This window comes from Talpa occidentalis, unplaced genomic scaffold (assembly GCF_014898055.3).
Source record: "Talpa occidentalis isolate TD23 unplaced genomic scaffold, MPIMG_talOcc4v2.1 talOcc4.9, whole genome shotgun sequence".
In the NCBI taxonomy this organism is placed as follows: domain Eukaryota; kingdom Metazoa; phylum Chordata; class Mammalia; order Eulipotyphla; family Talpidae; genus Talpa; species Talpa occidentalis.
Genome location: NW_023605305.1, coordinates 53,312,898 through 53,331,446, shown reverse-complemented (window position 1 = coordinate 53,331,446; position 18,549 = coordinate 53,312,898). Strand labels below are relative to the sequence as shown.

The following is an 18,549-nucleotide window of genomic DNA, read 5'->3' as shown; positions in this document are numbered from 1 at the left end:
TCCTGGCTGATGCTTATTATTTTGGACCTGTTTTAAATTTTTATTTTTTTTTTATAGAATTTTTTTAAAGATTTCTTTCTTTATGCATACAAGAGCTGGAGTACAGGCCAGAGGTGCAGGGGGTGAGAGGATTCACCAGAGACAGAGTGGGGAATAGAACAGGCAGATTGACCGAAGTACACTGCTGAGGAGAGAAGCCGTCGAGTCAGGAGAGGTCTGCTGGCCGGCTGGGGATCGAACTTGTGCTGCAGAGGCTGCAGACAGCTTCATAGGTTGCAGACAGCTTCATAGGTTGCGTCTTCACCCCTTGTGCCACCAGGGAGGCCCCGTTTTAAATTTTTAAAAGGTGAGATTTACATGCAGTGAAATACTTAACTCTTAAGTGAACATGTTTAACCTGCACCCTCTAGTTCTGCCAAGCATGGAACAAGGTCAGCCAGGGAAAGGAAATCAAGGGTTTATAACAATTCCCCAGAGAATATGTGAGGCAGGGAGAGGAGTGTGGACAAGGATGTCAGGGGTAGTCAGGAGTGATGGGCAATGAAACAGAGATGCATGGGGGGGAGGGGTGTTGAAGGATAATAGAGGACATTTTCATATTAACAGTCACAGCTCTGTGACAGCAAAGTGGCTAACACAATATTGTCAAAATATGAAAATACTTTGAACTTTTCTGATTTGGAATAATTCTAAAGATTAATTTCCCTGGAAACAACTTTCTTTCTTGAGGCCACTTATAGATTGGTGTGTACACTTAAAAATTGCTTCTCACACCTGCTAACCTTACCATCAATGTGTGAATTAAAAGAGACGCAAAACTTGTTTCATTGCTTTTATTATTTAGTTTAGAGGGCAATTCAACATCTCTTCTAAGAAGACGCCTTTCAGATTTACAGTTTTATGATCAAATGCATCACCCTTTAATTGGAGAGTTTTGGTCCTGATGAAACATTGAAGAGTCTTTTTAAACTTTGTATTTGGAATCAATTTTAGTAAATTACAAATATCACCCCTCCAAGAGTACAGTGTGAGCTGTGTTTTCTGCTGCCTTGCTAGAACATTTATAATTCAAAAAAGAAAAAATTAAGATGTCAAAATCTATGAAACCAAAGTGTTATTTATATTTAGATCTTAACTAAAACTTTATTTTAGTGAAACTTTAATATAACCTAAAATATGTACCATGTCTAGTCCTTTTTTCATTTATGTAATTTATATCCTCTATGTGGAATGCCCCACAGGAATAACTCATGAGTAGAACTGTTATAAGTAGACATAGCTGGTCACTGGCAAGCTATAAATTCTGTCACAGTTCACTGGTGATAGTTTCAGCTGATACATTTTCTTTATGGTTCTATTAAACATGATTTTATAATTTTACTATAATATGTTTGGGTTAAAGATCGCTATCAAAAGCTATGAATCGTGCAAAAGGAGATGATATGTTTTCTCAACAGACTTTGAGCTCTGTGACCTTAGGAGGTTGTCTACTGCCTTCCATTGTGTCTGGACTTCTCCATTATGCCCACTGTGTGATATTCTCCAGCTGAATTTCACATTCTGCTCATTACTCTCATAAGTTACTTCTTAGGAAGGACAAAGAAGAAATTAAGTAACTAATTTTGAGCATTTTAAAAAATGCTTCACAATACAAAATAACATCCTCATAAAAACTTTTACAGCATGATCATAAATATCATCATCTTTTGATGATCAGAGTGATTTATCTATTTGTTCCCATATTCCATTCAGTAATCTTTAAAGATCTAATCTCTTATATTTTTATTAGTTTTCCCTCCTTCAGTTTATTTGTCAGTAGCTTTGTCTGTGTGTTTAACAATTATTCGGCTTAATTTTTATCAGTTTCATGAAGCTTTGTATTTGTTGCCAGATTTGTAATTGTACTTGGCACTATATTTGCTATATATTCACAGATTTTATAATATCTGGCAGTTAGCAGGAAACAGATAAAACACTTTGATATAGGAGAGGAAGCAGAGACTAGTGATTAATTCATCAGTGAACATATTTGTGTTGCTAAGAACTTTGCATCTATATGTAATTTGCAGCTGCAAGGACATGGATAGAAGTATCGAAGACGACAACTTTCAACCCTATAAAATAACCATTGCTATTCTCAATCCACACATTAGGAAACTGAGGCTTAGACATGTTGAAGTTCCCAAAATTATAAAATTAATTTTGTAAGTGGCAGAGCCAGAGATTGAACCTATAAATGTGATTTTTAGAGTTCTAGAGACATCACAGAAAACCATAAATAATGTCAACTTCATTAAGCTTTTTAGGGAAAAGCAAAGCAAAAAACCAGGAAACAAGTCAAGATCAATAAAAGCTGTTAAATATGCAATTGTGTAATCTAGGCCATTAATTTTACATGATTTCAGGAAAGGATGTTGATTCATAGAATTAGAAAAGAAAGGGCACTTAGAGATCATTTTGCAGTATACTCATTTTCCACATGAGGAAACCTAAATCAAGGCAGGTGAGTTGATTGCCCCAAACCACATAATCTCTCGGTGAAAACATGGGTCTTGAAATGACAATCCCTTGCTTTTCTCCAAGATAGGTTTATATCTAACTAAAAATAATATATATCTTAATTGTGAGAACATAATTGTTCAATAACATATATCATGAAGTTAGCCAAAACTAGAGAACACAAACTTAATATTACAGGGAAACAGAATTGGAGAAAAAAAAGTGGAACAATAAGGATAACATAATGTAGTAAGTGCAATTTGAAAGGTGAATCACAAAATACTTTGGGTACTCAACAGTGGGGAGGAATTAATTCAGCCTGAGAGATTTCATTGATCCTGATGTGATGCTTCACAAAAGAGATAACATTTGAGTTTAACAGGCACCTAAGGGTCTAGAGGCTATTCCAAACAAGAACAGCATAGGTCTAAGATATCAAAAGGGAAAAGGGAAAGTGTGTTCATGGAATAAGAAGAAATTCAATGATTCTCTATTTATGCAAGAGCCCTAGAGTTAAAGAATTCTCAGCTAGGGACCTCCCTGATGGCCCAAGGGCTTAAGTCTCAGCACTATGAAGCTATCACCAGCCACTGAAGCACTAGTTTGATCCTGGCCAGCCAGGGAGCTAACCCACATGGCACAGCAGACCTCTCCTGTCTCACCAGCTGCTCCCCTCAGCAGTGTATTTCAGTCAATCCACCTGCTCTGCTCCCCACTGTGTCTCTGGTGAATCCTCTCACCTTCCCGCGCACCCCCCCCCACCCCGGCACCTCTAGCCTATACCCCAGCTCTTGTATGCATAAACAAATAAAATAAATCTTTAAAAAAGAAGAGTTCTCAGCTTATGGCAGTTGCAGAATCATTCTTTTTCAGAAATGTCCTCATTTCAAATTTTGCTTAGTACAAGAATCATTAGAATGCTCTTCTCTTTTCTGGTATCAGCAGCATTCAGCAACCTCACTGTTGACATTCACATTTGAATAGTTGTCATTAGCTATAAGGGTTGATGACCTGTGATTTGCCACACAATCATCACCATGACTATATTTTGCCTATATGCCTGTGAAGAAATGTGTCGACTTAGCCAGTTTCAATAATGATATAATGCAATAAAAGGGTAACTAACTCAAAAACCACCAAAAAGTATGAACTAATGCAAGGATAATCTTTATAATTCTATAAGCAAAAGAATCTTCCCTTGATAGTATCTGTTGCTTGCTATATGCTGTTAGCTCAAAATATTTATCACTCATAAAAGTTATTTTGTTTTTTCATACATAAAGCAAAAGCTTTCACATTTCTTAACATTTTTATGCCTCTGTGGAATCCTTTGGTCAACTTCAAGTTTGCAAGGATTTGAAAGACCTTTGCATCATAACAACTTGCGTATGTTTCCATCCTAACTGCCTGAATAGATTGGGTCTCGAGAGGAGGGTGACATATTACCCATCTTTCCCAGTACTTTCTGACCCTGTCATGTAATAGGTGTTTAATTAGTAAGAAATAGACAGTAAGAACAAGTGAATGGAACTGTGGTGAAATGCCCACTGATCTGAGAATTTAGATATTGGCTAGGGTAAGTTTAGCTAGGGTAATTAAGAATTTAGTTAAATAAGAAAAGAGATGATCTGAAATAATGGGATTTCAGTGAGCCAAAAATAAACCCCTCTTTACTACTGCTTCCTGGATTTATGAAATAAAATGTGCAAAAATGTTTTAAGGTAAACTATATAAATAGTACATAAACTATAGAACAGATAAGCTGTTTGGAGATAATGATTGAAATTTTGCTATCAATATAGTTTTCCATAGACTTATATAGTGTTGCAGAGACTTGTCTCCCAGGTTATCAATGTAACAGGCACTATAGGGCCCGCCCAAAAAGAAAGCCCCTTATCATTTGGCAAAGAGCAAATCAGATGCTATTTGCTCATTCTAGAAATAGAATTATATACGTATTGTGCTAGGCAATAGAAACATGAGATTGAATCATTCTTGGGCTCACATTTTTGAACTGAAGTGAATAAGAAATTTCAATATAAACTGATAACAAGCTACAGGGCATGAAGGGAGATCTCAGAGGGTGCTAATAATCCTTCTTGTGAGATAACTGGATGTGACTTGAAGGGAGGAAGAGAAGAAGCACTCCGGTAAAAAAGGAGTGTGTTTGAAACATAAAGAACATTTTTAATGGTTGGAAGATAGAATATGAATGGAGGTAGAGATGAAGGGGAGGAAGAAAGAAGGAAAAGAGCAAAAACGAGGCAGGAAAGGCTAATGGAAATTGGATCAGGAAGGACTTTGCAAGCAAGTCTGATGCTGACATTCTCTGGTTTAAGTGGCAAGACACTGTGCTACTCTTTAATCAAGGGAGGATGGTGGGGGCAGGGGAAGTTAATTTAGGCTTATTTTAGATTGGTGAGTTTGGGTAGCTGGGGGCCAGAAATGTCCAGTTGGTAGTAGGAGATACAGAAAAATGAAACAATGGAATGTAATCTAGGTTGGAGATAAAGATTTGAAGTTAACAAGAACTAAGTTGATCCAGGTGTTGGCATGGTAAAATCCAAATCGAGGAAACACTGAAATATTGAAATGCTCCACTGAAAGTTAATCCAAGATATAAAGATGAATCTGAAAAACGGATCCTTTGGGGAGTGGTTATTACAAAAAATTCAAGATTTCCTCTTGGGTAATTACAAAACAAATTAATCTAAAAAGTTACACTTATTATACAATTTAAGCTACAGTTGCATCTGGTTGCCATGGATTTGTTTGCTAATGGCAAACAGATGTGTTTTTGTTTTTGCTTTCTTATTTTTCTTTTACATCTGGATCAAATACTCTCCCTGCTTCGTCTTTGCCCAATATGTGATCTGGAATAGCTCAATACAATTAGTAACTTCAGTTCAGAGCATTGCCAAGATTGAAACAGCAAACTGTGGTAACTCTTACAAATTAAGATTCATTGTTATGTATCTTCATGGTGTCCTGGCGCTACATGATTAACTTCCCCATTGACCATGTGTTCAGGCAGAATTTAACCATCCTGTCTTTAGAGAATACAGATGCCCAATAATCAGGACATAGCTGAGAGGAACCTACTGCAAGAAAACTTAGACTCTACCAAAGTCAACCTAGTCAAGAATTGTAGATGTTGGGAAAATCTTTAAGGTTATTTTAGGCCACATTTTCCACTCTAGGTCAAGAACCATTCATAGGTTGTGAAATCATTTTGGTAAGGCACAACTGGTTTGTTTCAAAAACTGAATCAGAATAAAACAGTGTAGAATGGAAGAGAAAAAAAATCAATCACAGCATACACAGGACAAGTAAATATTAGTTTTATGAAATAGCATACATGAATGGAAAAGAAAGGCATTTTGGTAACAACAACCACCTGATAAAAGTAGGAAAGTAAGACAAGTAAGGAATGTGTGGGAAACATCAAGTAGTTCATGGGTCAACTGTTGTTACAGATGTAGATGATTTATGGAAGATAACACTGGGCATTTATTGGAACACATATTACAATGGGCCGTGAAAAACAACTAAGAAATTAGTATGTTACTAAGCAAGAGTAAACCATGGAAGGTTTTTGGAGCAGGGCATCAACGTGAGAATATTTGATCCTAGAACTGTGTAGGGGGTCATCTCATACAGAGTCCAGGTAGCGTTTGTAGTAATAATCTAGACACAAGGGTTTTAGAATTTACATAGGCCAAAGTTCAAGACTTTGTTCGTGCTCTTCCCTCTGCTTGGATGCTCTCTACTACAGCTTCTACCGTCTTACATTATTTACTTATAAGTCTTTCATATTTCAGTGAAATTTCTTCTCTAAGGGAAACTTCTCAACGTTTAAGACTAGGTTAAATTCTCTCTATTTAAGTCACACTGAGGGTCAAATAACTAATGTGATAGTAACCAATGTCTGTATCATCTGCTAGAATGTACACTGTCTTGCAGAGGTAATTTGCTTTATTGAAAAAGCATCCTTGGCCATTAGAATGGTCCCTCAAACAATATTGATTGTTTTTAAAAATATTTATTTATTTATTCATACAAGAACTGGGTACAGGCCAGAGGTGCAGGTGGTGAAGAACAGGCGGACGGACCGAAATACACTGCTGAGGGGAGCAGCGGGCATGACAGCAGAGGTCTGCTGTGCCTTGTGGGCAGCTCCCTGGCCGGCCGGGGATGGAACTCGTGTTTCAGAGGCTGCAGATCGCTTCATAGTGCTGTGATTAACCCCTTGAGCCACCAGGGAGGCCCAAACACTATGATTATTAATAACTTTTTATTGAATAAGAGCATGATGACAGTCACTACAGAAAAAACTAAATGCAGCAGACATTGGAAAGGAAAAGCCAGTAGAACTCAGGGATTTCCTGGATATTGGAGCAAATAAAAAGGAGGAGCTAAAGATCCAGTCATTCCTCCTTTCAACAAACATTTGTTCCTCATCTTCTCTGTGTTAGGAACTGTGTTGCCCCCTGGGAAAATGGAGATGAGTGAGACATAACTTCATAACATAAAGATACACATCGTTCACAATTGGAGCAAATTCTTAGGTAGTATTTACTATAGGCCAGGTACTATTCAAAGTACTCAACATACAATAACCTGACAACTTCATGAGACAAGTATTATTATCCCCATTTTAGAAATGCTGAAACTAAGAAAAAGATAAATAACTTGTCCAGGTTTACAGTGGTAAGTGGCAGAGCTGGGATTTGGTTACATTTTCTTAACTACTCTGCTATTCTGTTACTCCAATCTGGAGTATGGAAAATAGACAGGTAAGGGTATTGTCACAAAAAGACATAGTTATTCATAGACTTACGTGGTCCAGAAGTAGCTCATAGAAGCAAGTGGTCATCTATACAGCAGGGACAGTCAAGGAAGGCTCACGGGGGAGAAAAGATGTAGAATTGTGTTTTGAGGGATATATTGATGTTTGCTACATGGGAAGAATGATGGGGAGTGTATTTTTTTTTAATTAATTAATTAATTAATTAATTTTTTAAAATAGAGGCATGTTTATTTATTTATTTGTTTGTTTGTTTGTTTGTTTTGTTTATACATGCACTGGGTACAGTCAGAAGCACAGGAGGGTGAGAGAATTCACCAGAGACAGAGCGGGGAGCAGAGCAGGCAGAAGGACCGAAGTACACTGCTGAGGGGAGCAGCGGGCAGCAGGAGAGGTCTGCGTGCCATGTGGGACCCTCCTCTAGTGGCCGGGAAGCAGCCAGGGATTGAACCGGCGCCGCAGAGGCCGAGGGCAGCTTGGCAACCCAGCGCTCAACCGCTGCGCCACCGGGGAGGCCCCCTATTTATTTAAACAAAAACCAGGGTGCAGGCCAGATGCATGGGAAGGTGAGAGGATTCACTGGAGACAGAGCGGGGAACAGAACAGGCAGACTGATGAAATACACGCTGAGGGGTGCAGAGGGTGTGACATGAGAGGTCTGCTGCGCCATGTGGGACCCTTGCTGGCAGGCTGGGATCGAACCGGTGCTGCAGAGGCTGCAGACAGCTTCACAACACCACTCAACCACCTGTTTCAACCAGGGAGGGCCCGGGGAGAGTATTTTGAGTGACGGTCTTTCAAGGCAAAAAAGTATGAGAAAACATGATGCTTAGCGGGAATCTACAATTAGCTTGAGATTTCTGGGAAACTCCTGAGGTACAATGGTTTGTGGGAAAGTTTCATTTGCCACCTAAAGGAACTGCCACCTGATTCTGAAGGCTGTAGGGAACATGGAAGTAACCTGAGCAGGAGGAGTGAGTTGTAGATGATACACAACCAGATTTTCTTATTAAAAATATTACTTCAGCGGCCACCGAAGCAGCATAGAATGAAGAAATGAGTAGAAACAGAGACAAGGTGAAGAGGTCACTGCTGTCAGTCAGGCAAGAGACTGAGGGGCCAATTAAGGAGTAACAGTGAACACAGAAAGAAAAGGATTCAAACATTTCGGAACTTCAAGATGTGCTAGATGTTAGTGAGTGCTAGATGTTTGCAGTTCTTGACTTCTGAATCAGACTACTGAAAGGCGAGTGGGACAGCCAATCAAAGGAGGGGAGTATTTTAGAGGTTAGAGATGGTGGATTCTGTTTGGAACATGTTTCATTAGGGAGAGTCTGACTTTTTTTTTTTCATGGGTAAAAATCTTGTACTCATAATGTGGCATTCCCAACTATTTAAAACTCTTGAATCTCTCGAGTGTTAGTGGAAGCCATGGGCATGAATGAAATCATCGAGAAGGAATAAAGCAAAGATCTGAGGACTGAGACAGAACCTTAAGGGATTACTCACAGCAGGGCTTGGAAGAAGAGTTGCTGGAGGAAGGAAGTAAAACACATTCAGACAGCCTCCCCAGTGGCACAGCGGGTTGAGCGCAGCACTGTGAAGCTGTCCGCAGCCTCTGCAGCACGGGTGCCAGCAGACCTCCTGTCTCACCCGCTGCTCCCCTCAGCAGTGTTTTCGGTCCATCTGCCTGTTCTGCTCCCTGCTCTGTCTCTGGTGAATCCTCACACCCTCCCGTGCCTACGGCCTGTACCTCAGTTCTTATATAAATAAAATAAATCTATTTAAGAAACAAAACCACATTCCGAGAGACAGGAAGACAATCAGCAGTTGTATCACACATCCCAGAAACCAGGGAGGCACACTTCATGACTGTTATGGCAAACTCCTATTTATTTGCTCTTCAAATTTCAACTTGAGTGCTTCCTTCTCTAGGAAGCCTTCTTTGACAACCCCTTTCCATGCAAAGGCCTCTTTTGCTGCCAACTGTATTTGCGTACAACTTTTTTACAGAAAGTATTACTCCACATCTCTGCCTGAAAACTTCTTAACTCTTGACAGTAAGTACCTTAAGGTACTTACTTAAACAATTAATAATTCCATATCACATTGTCTATGGAAAATGCTTAATATTTGTTGAATGAAACATGTTGGGAAGCAGTGGATGCCATTTAGACTCCTTCAGAAATGGCTACTCCAAAATCTACCTAATGTTGTCATCACTTGATGCTCTTAGAATAAGACTTGAGGTTCCCCAAATAACCATGTTGATGGAAAGCTCATTGCCTATTTTTTAAATTAATTTATTTATATATATTTTACGTCATTGTTCATTTTTAAACATGTTTGATTTCCTCCCCAAAGTGTAGTCCCCATAGAATTTCCTCCACCAATGCACCCGAGCACCATCACCTCAGCCTCCTATGCTCCTCCCTCCCTCCCTCTGATCCCTCTCCCTTCCCTTCCCCTGCAGGATGTCTCTGGTTTAATGGCCTTGTGAAGTTCTAATATTCTTTCAGATCCAAGTCACATCTGCCAGGAGGGCATTTTCACTGCCAGTCCAGAGAACAAACTGCTATCTATGCCGCCAGACCCAAGAATTAATCCTCTCTCTTCCCGATTGCACAGGTCTGATTTTTACTTTTGTTTTTTTTTACAATGCAATAGCTTTTTTTTTTCCTGATGGTGCATTGCTATTCTGATATGTTCGTTCACTGCCTCACAGGCTCAACTGTGGGCTTCTTGAGTGAAAAACTAATATATATCCAGCAGCTGTCACAGAAGCCAGAAAGTAGCAACTATTTGGAAAATGGGTGAGGAACAGGATTCTGGTCTCCTGGTCTTGTAGTGGGTTACCACTAGAGGGCACTGCAGTCAATCAGACAGGAGTGCTTGGGCTGTTCGACAGCCGGGGTCACAGGCTGCTTGTGAAGGTACCAGAACTCAAACCTGGGCTTTTGTTTTACCAAGGCATCAGGAACGAGGGTAGATGTGCTTATTTCTGGCTCAGCTTCTCTGCTCTGAATGCCTTGTTGGATTTCTAACTACTTTCTCTGTTTCCATACTTCTTCATTAACTGACATCCTGTTTTCCTTTGTCACATGATGCTTAAACAACTCTATTCAAGTTATTTCTTTTTGACACGTTGTATAAAGTCCTTTGCAATTGCTTCAACCTGCCTTTGCAATTATACAAGTGGCCCTGACGTCCACTCCCTAGGCAGTACCTACTACCCAGTACCACACTGTAGTTGTCAGAGAAGACCACGCACTCACACTTCCATGCTATTAGCTCAGGCTGTTTTTTCATCTGTGAACACCTTTTTCCACCTCTCTGACTCCCAACTTGTCATGCAAAGTTTTTCTCATCTACCAGGAGAAGCATTTTCCAACCATTCAGGCAGACTTTATTTTTCTCTCTTCTGTGTATATCTCTTCCCCTGGTCTGCAATAGTCTTTACTTGGAATTTCATAACAGACAGGAGCCAATAAGCTATCAAGAATGATTCTATTTGCCATTTGGGGCCTATAATATAAAGGTGAAACCACTAAGCAAAACACACACGATTATCTTATTTTATATATATGTATACACCTTGCTGCTATATATCCTAGGCCTTAGCTAACAACATTCCCTCTGCCTGGGAGGGAATGCCACACCCATTTCTCCTATTGGCCATTCTGTCCATCTAGTGTTCTCCTATTCACTTTTACAACTTTACTGCAAGCTCAGTTCATTTGTTCATTTTTAAACATGTTTGGTTCCTCCCCCCCACCCAGGTGTAGTCCCCATGGAATTTCTTCCACCAATGCACCCGTAGCACCATCACCTCAATCCCCTGTGCTCCTCCCTCCCTCTTCCTCTGATCCCTCTCCCTCCTCCTCCCCTGCAGGATGTCTCTGGTTTAATGGCCTTGTGAAGTTCTAATATTCTTTCAGATCCAAGTCACATCTGCCAGGAGTTTCTCTTCTGTGACACTCACCCAACTTTCACAAATTAACTTTGACTTTCCCTATGTGTGTTCCCATTTTGTTTTTGAATAGTTATGTTACTTGGAGCTTTTCTTTTGTCCTTTTTTTTTTTTCCTTTGAGACTATGCGTTCCTTGATAAGGGGGTCTATATCTTCTTATCTCCATAGCTCTGGCATTTGACATAGTGTCTGACACAAGCATGCACTTACTCAGTAAGGAATGAATGAATGTTCTATTTCCTTATTCAACAAGCACAAACTGCCAGAATAGCCATCCTTGTGGTTTGGGTGGTTGAACTTTTTCTGGCCGAGTTTCCTGGAGGTAGGCCAAGATAATGGACAAGCGAAATTTAGAAATCCCCAAAGCTGTGACTAGGGAAGCCTGCTGCAGGTGACAGGATTGCACCCTGCTAGGGTGTTCTCTAGATGATAACTTAAATCCCCAGGGAGGTAAGACTGTCCAAAATCAAAGCAGACTCCTTCTTTTAAAGCTCTAGAGAAACCTGAAGACTTCTGGAACAAGCACTCAGATGGCAATCAAAGTGGAAGACTTATCCTACAAAATAGAAACACTGGAGGAGATTCAGATTTGAGTTCCCATTATTAGGAGAGACTAAAATTAAAAAATTCAGACATCTTGAGCCATGGCTGCCCTGTAGCATACAGGACATCAAAGACACCAAGTTATATGTGGGGGTGGTTGGAACTATAGGAAGTGGTTGGCAGGAAGGACTGGCAGTGGTTCAGGAAGTGGTTGGGGGACTGGCAGGAGTAAATGGACCCACCTGTTAGAAGCTAGGAAGGCTTTGAAATGGATCAGACATCAGGGACGGTGTCCATCTCTGTATCCCTGGCACCAGATTCACAGTAAAGGCTCAAGAAATAATTGCTGAATTGTGAAATCATATTTATATTTCCTACCATGGGTCATTGGGTGACAGACCTAAGGCAAGTTTTTAGTTCTGATTTGGGCAGGATAGAGGAAGACAAGAATGAGGCGATCCTGAACCCATACCAAGGTTTCTAATATAAATGCAAACCTGATTATCTCATACCTGGAGGTTTATCTGACCTGAAGTTGGCTGTACTGTTAAGTCCAATGTAAGGCCACTCCATTTTTAAGGTGCTATTTCAGCTTATCAAAAAATAAAGCATTTTCTCTCCTCCTACTTTCCATTTGAAACGCATATCTGTAATATTAAGATTTTTTTTAATCAAGTTTACCAGCCTGCTTGTCTAAAGTTTGTTAAAGCCAGTCACTCAGAGAATAATAAATATCTTTAGCCTCGGATGTGTTGTGTTGGCAGAAGGGAGAGGGAAAGAGGAGAACAGTGGCAGTTGACTGTTTAAAAGCCATTTTCCATATTAAGTCTTTGAATTGCTTCTCTACTGCTCTTCCCCATGGGTTTGAGATTTATTAAGCATGTTGATATGAATGGGCAAGACTCCAGGTGAATAAAGTGCTAGGAGATGGTTAGAGGTTTTTCTTGGCCATATTCTCGTATTTTTCTCCCTGCTATAGGATAGTGGTACTTCTCTTGAAGAACTACTGATCATTTGTTTTTGTGTTGTGAACAGTGTACGTAACTAATGATGTTTCTCTTTGCATGGGTGCTATTTGTGCAATGCCTGACAGGTTTGTGCCTTACTTCTAGTAAACCTGTTTTTCCAGACTGAATCAAAATAACCACTGTTATTGAATACCTTACTAGGTTCTAGGTATTGAAGCTTAGCATCCACTTAATCTTCACTGCTTATTGTAAATTATGAATTAATTTCTACTCTTATCTCCCTTTTCCAAAAGAGAGCTGAGACTTATAAAAATTAAATTAGGTGCACATGGGTTGCTCAGCCAGTTGTTTTTTTAATTTTTTCCTGATTTTTAAAATATTTTTTATATCATCGTTCATTTTTAAACAATATTTGCTTCCCCCCACCCCTCAGGTGTTGTCCCCATGGAGTTTGCTTCCCCAAGGCACCCGTGCACCATCACCTCAGTCCCCTGTGCTCCTCCCTCCCTCTGATTCCTCTCCCTCCTCCTCCCCTGCAGGATGTCTCTGATTTATAATTGTCTGTTTTTCTTTGTTGTGTTTTGTACTGTTATTATTTTATTACACTGATGTCTTATTTGGTTCCCCTATATTCCTGCTATAAGTGAAACCATCCGATATTTTTCTTTTCCCTTCTGGCTTATTTCACTGAGCATAATTCCTTCTAGCTCCATCCACGTTGCTGAGAATGGCATGAGTTTTATCTTTCTTGATTGCTGAATAATATTCCATTGTGTATATATACCACATCTTCTTGATCCAGTCATCTATTTTTGGGCATTTGGGTTGTTTCCAGGTTTTACCTATTATAAATAGTGCTACAATAAACACAGGGGTACAGCTATTCCTTTGGATCAATGTTTCTGTGTTCTTTGGGAAGATCCCTAGGAGTAGAATTGCTGGGTCATATGGTAGCTCCATTTTTAGTAGACTGAGGAACTTCCAGACAGTCTCAGCCATAGTTTTACATAATGTCAAAATTCATGTGGCAGGTATGACATTTAGACCACATACTCAGGTAAATGAGATAAAACGTCTCATTTATTTACTTTTATAAATTCAAATAAAATAGTTCTTTAAGCTTGCTTTGTCAGGGAGGTGCAGAACTCCATCATGGGACCTCCCTGGTGGCCTAGGGATTTAGTCTCAGCACTCCACTTCAAAGCCCACCGCGAAGGCTTGAGTTTGATCCCCAGCCATGGAGAGGTGACCCACATGGTGCAGCAAACCTCTCCTGTTTCGCCTGCTGCCCCCTTTAGCAGTATATTTCAGTAGATCCACCTGTTCTGCTCCCCACTGTGTATCTGGTAAATCCTCTCATCCTGTGCACCTCTGGCCTACACCCCAATTCTCCTATGCAAAAATAAATTTTTAAAAAACCTAAAAAAAAAAAAGAAAACAACTGCATCATGGTCACAGCTGGGACTCACCACGTCAATAAATTTCGCTGAGGTGCTAGAGTGTGCCCAATCATCTGAGAGGCTGTCATTGGTCCTCAATTTCCTGAATACCATGGAGATTCTGTAAAGTATGGAACTCCAGTGCTTTGGTGCCACTCACCTGGTACGTCAGTGGAATGGGAAATGTCTTGTGCCACCTCCCTGGAGTGTTATTTTTGCTATAAGCAACACAGGGTGCTTGACTTTGACCCTCTAATTCTTCCCCAAAATTTCTCAAAGTTGCTCTCTTCACCTCCCATCAACAGGATAATAGCAACGGCTTCTTCAACAAGATTTTGTATTACAAAGAATACAGTACTGTATGCATTTTCTGTTTCCCACTATACAAAAATCCAGAGACCTGGAAATCCTAAAGCTGGCTATCTGGTAAGAAAATATAGAGAAGATTAATGTAAGCTACTATTCCCATAATTTATCACAAGCCTTCTCTCTCTTAGGTTGCTCACACTGGTTGGTCTGAATGGGTGTGGATTTGCTGATGAAGCATCTTTCCTTATAAGTCTATTTTATAGAACCCACTGGCAGGAATAGTTGTATTTCTTCTAAATCACTGGTTTATTTATTTATTTTTTTTAAGATTAATTTATTTATGCATACAAGAGCTGGGGTACTGGCCAGAGATGCAGGGGTTGGGGGGTGAGAGGATCCATCAGAGACAGAACGGGGAACAGACTGACCGAAGCACACTGCTGAGGGGAGCAGCGTGCGAGACAGGAGAGGTCTGCTGCGCTATGTGGTTTTCTCCCTGGTTGGCCGGGGATCAAACTTGTGCTGCAGAGGCTGTGGATTGCTTCACAGTATGGTGCTTAACCCCTTGTGCCACCAGGGAGGCCCCATCACTGGTTTATTTTTATCTTATGGTTACTATGAGTCATGTAACAGAAAACATTTCCTTCAGATCTTTTGGAGACATTTTGATCAGATGTGTCTACACATCCTGATGTTCTAACACACTTTTTCTAGCCTCAATTTATTGTGAAACAGATTTATTTTGAACATCCTGCATATTATCACATATGTCAGGACATAAAAGGGAGGAAATATAAAAACAATTGGTCTCTAGTTTTGTCTTTAAAAAACTTTAGGTAAATTGGGTAAAAGGCCAATTAAAAGGTGAAGGATAGAGCTGAACTTTTAGTGATGCGCTTAACGTAGTACACAGAGACATTCATTTATAATGATGTGTACCTGAAACTTATAAAATGTTATAAAATAATGTTTCTTCAATAAAAAAATAACAAAAAGATGTTTTCAAATTTCTGTTTTTTAAATGTCTGGAGTCTAGTAGATTCCAGGATTTTATGTTTAATTTAAAAAGGTGGTTTGACTATTAAATATCATTCTTTGCCCTGGTATTGTTATAGGACAGGGAGAGGGGTAGCCCAAGCCCCGCAAACCTGCCTATTCTAAATGGGTTCTGCCATCCGCCGCATCAACACAAAACATAGGAGACTTTAATGGGAAGGAACTTTAATAAAACTAGGAAACAATACAGGTAAGGCAAAGAGTCTAGTTTCTAAATGAAGCACCCAAAGTTACCCGTCCCCTCGTGGGTAAAAGTCCATCCATATGGGATTGGCCCAGAACAAGGCCCCAAAGCCTGCCACAAGTCTAAAGCATCTTCCTGTGGGGACCCACAGAAAAGGGTCAGAAACAACCAGACAAGCCCGGAAGGAAAGGAGCAAAATCAACATCAAGATAAAAGCTGCCATTGTCACCTCCCATGGGTCTCACCCACGTCTGTGTCACCCAGTCCACAACCCAAAGACAAGCGCAGTTTCTTCACGTGTCTCTAGGTTCCATGCGCCTCCTCCAGATCTCCTGGCTCCATCCTGCTTCCTTCCTCAGTCTCTTCTTCAGCTTTTCCTCTTCCTGCTCAGCTCCACCCTCCCTTGGGTGGGGCAGGGAACCTCCCCCTTTCCTGGGGACCACCCTGTTACAGTATTACAAGTTATAGATACATATATACACATATATGTATATATCCAGATCACACACGTACACATACCATAAAATACCTACACAGATTACCTTGGGACTGTTGTCTCTTTGTTTTTTTTTTTTTAAGATTTATTTTTATTTATTAATGCATACAAGAACTGGGGTTAGGCTAGAGGTGTGGAGAGTGAGAGGATTCACCAGAGACAGAGTGGGGAGCAGAGCAGGCAGATGTACAGAAATACTCTGATGAGGGGAGCAGTGGACAAGACAAGAGAGGTCTGCTGCACCATGTGGATAGCTCCCTGGCCGGGGATTGAACTCATGCTGCAGTGGCTGGCAACTGCTTGATAGTGCTGAGACTTTAACCCCTGAGCCCCCAGGGAGGAGGGAGGTCCTCTTTGTTTTTCTTTAACTATTTGTTCTTCCTCGTGGATTGGAGGGAAGGGAAGGTTGCAGTTGGCTCAAGGGGGAAGGGAATTACTGGCCAACCTTCTAGAAGTAAACACTGTTAGGATCTGCCTGTACTCACACCTCCTTGACCTGGAGGCAGCTCCACAGACTTGCACGTCCCCACCCTTCCAAACAGGAGAGAATTGAATTAATTTCCACTTAAGTTTCAGTTAGTTGCTAAGTTCCCCGTGGGCACTCAATAAATATTGACTAAAGTGGAAGTTGGCCAGTGTAATCTTCCTTTCCCTTTTCTCCCCTGGTCCTCTGTCTAGTTCCTGGGAGTGCTTGGAAATTATTTATATTTTCTCAGAGTCTTCCTTTACCTTTTGGCTCATCAGTTTTCAGGCAGATCTACCGAAATACACTGATGAGGGGAGCATCAGGCCTCTCTGCAGTCGAATACCCTACCACTGAGTTATCCCTGCCTCCCAAGTCTGTGTTTGAATATCACTGCTTCTATTTGTTTTCTGTATGCCTGAGTCTTAGCTTATAGCCACTTTAGGGCTCTGTCCCTCTGTTTTCCTGCTCCAGGATTCTCCCTCTTTTCTTCTTTCTGTTCTTTCTACCTCTCTGTCCCGGAGCTTGCCACACCCACACACCCCTTTTTTTTATTTATGTGTTTGTTCCCCTTCATTGTTACCATCAAAAATCATTGTGGTTTTCAAGAAATCAGACACATTTGAAGCTTTTTATAAGTGCTCAGACTAATTCATTTTATACCTTGTTTTTCCGTGAAACATCATTTTCAGTCCCCAGATATAGGAAACCGAGAAAAATGGATAGGTCTGTTATCAACCACAATATATTCTAAGTCATGCAGAGTGACTGCTGTTGTCTGGGTTTTCTGTCTGCCCTCTGCCTCTCTGCCCATTCTGACTCTTAGACGCAACATTACTTCACAGGCCACTCTTAGCCTAGCAAGAATTTTAAGTTCTCCTTTCCCCTAGTGTTTTAAACCCCATCCCAGTCATTTGGCCATGGATATTGGCACAAAATCATCAATACATAAAGTCGTTGGGGCCCTATACTGTCTGCCCCCCATGGCTCAAGATGTAAGGACTGAAAGGCAACATTATGTGCCTTTTCTTTTTTAAAGATTTATTTATTTTTATTTATACAAGCACTGGGTACAGTCAGAAGCACGGGAGGGTGAGAGAATTCACCAGAGCCAGAGCGGGGAGCAGAGCAGGCAGAAGGACCGAAGTACACTGCTGAGGGGAGCAGCGGGCAGCAGGAGAGGTCTGCGCGCCATGTGGGACCTTCCTCTGTTGGCCGGGGGAGCAGCCGGGGATCGAACCTGCGCTGCAGAGGCTGCGGGCAGCTTCGCAACCCAGCGCTCAATCGCTGCACCACCGGGGAGGCCCAACATTATGTGCCTTTTGCTTTTCTTCACGCACTCTCAGGGGGAAGATCTAAAGGATGTAGTCATCTTCCTCTGGGGTTTGACACTAGTGACGATTCTGCCTTCGCCATTAAAATCCATTTCCTAGACATCTTTTGTGTCTGGAAAGTTAATAAACAAATTGTTATCTAAGAAGGTATGTGGAGGGCTTGTCTGGTGTTTTAAGTGTCTGTGACTTGGATGGACTATAAACAAAGTGTCTGCCCTTATGCCTAGGAAAAGAACAAGTTATTTTTTCTTTAAGCTCTCATTAGTAAGGGCCTAACACACACACACACACAATTTTTTAGGACTCTTCCCTTTTTGTCTAATCAGTTTTCAATGTTAGGGCTCTTTGTTTGAATTTCACTCCTTCAAGTTTGTTTTCTTTGTGTCTGCCTCTTTTTCAAAATTCAAAATCTTTTCCTCTCTGTTTTCATTCTCCAAGACACTTTCTCTTTCTCTCTTTCTGAAAATTTATGGTGTCTCA

At 40.6% G+C, this 18,549-nt stretch overlaps 1 protein-coding gene across 7 annotated transcripts in view; it reads right to left on the bottom strand.

Moving 5' to 3' along the window:
- The window catches only part of PTGER3 (prostaglandin E receptor 3), a 243,359-nt gene that overhangs the window by 69,191 nt on the left and 155,619 nt on the right, over positions 1 to 18,549 (bottom strand). The window contains exon 3 of one of the 7 annotated variants that reach the window (XM_054691024.1): positions 15,819 to 16,220. The exons of 4 other annotated variants lie outside the window; for them this stretch is intronic. In XM_054691024.1, coding sequence (XP_054546999.1) covers positions 16,070 to 16,220 — 151 coding nt within the window. In that variant the 3' untranslated portion in view covers positions 15,819 to 16,069. Of the gene's footprint in view, positions 1 to 15,818; positions 16,221 to 18,094; positions 18,182 to 18,549 lie in introns of those variants that run through there. 2 more of the 7 variants (XM_054691018.1, XM_054691022.1) reach the window with 2 other exon arrangements.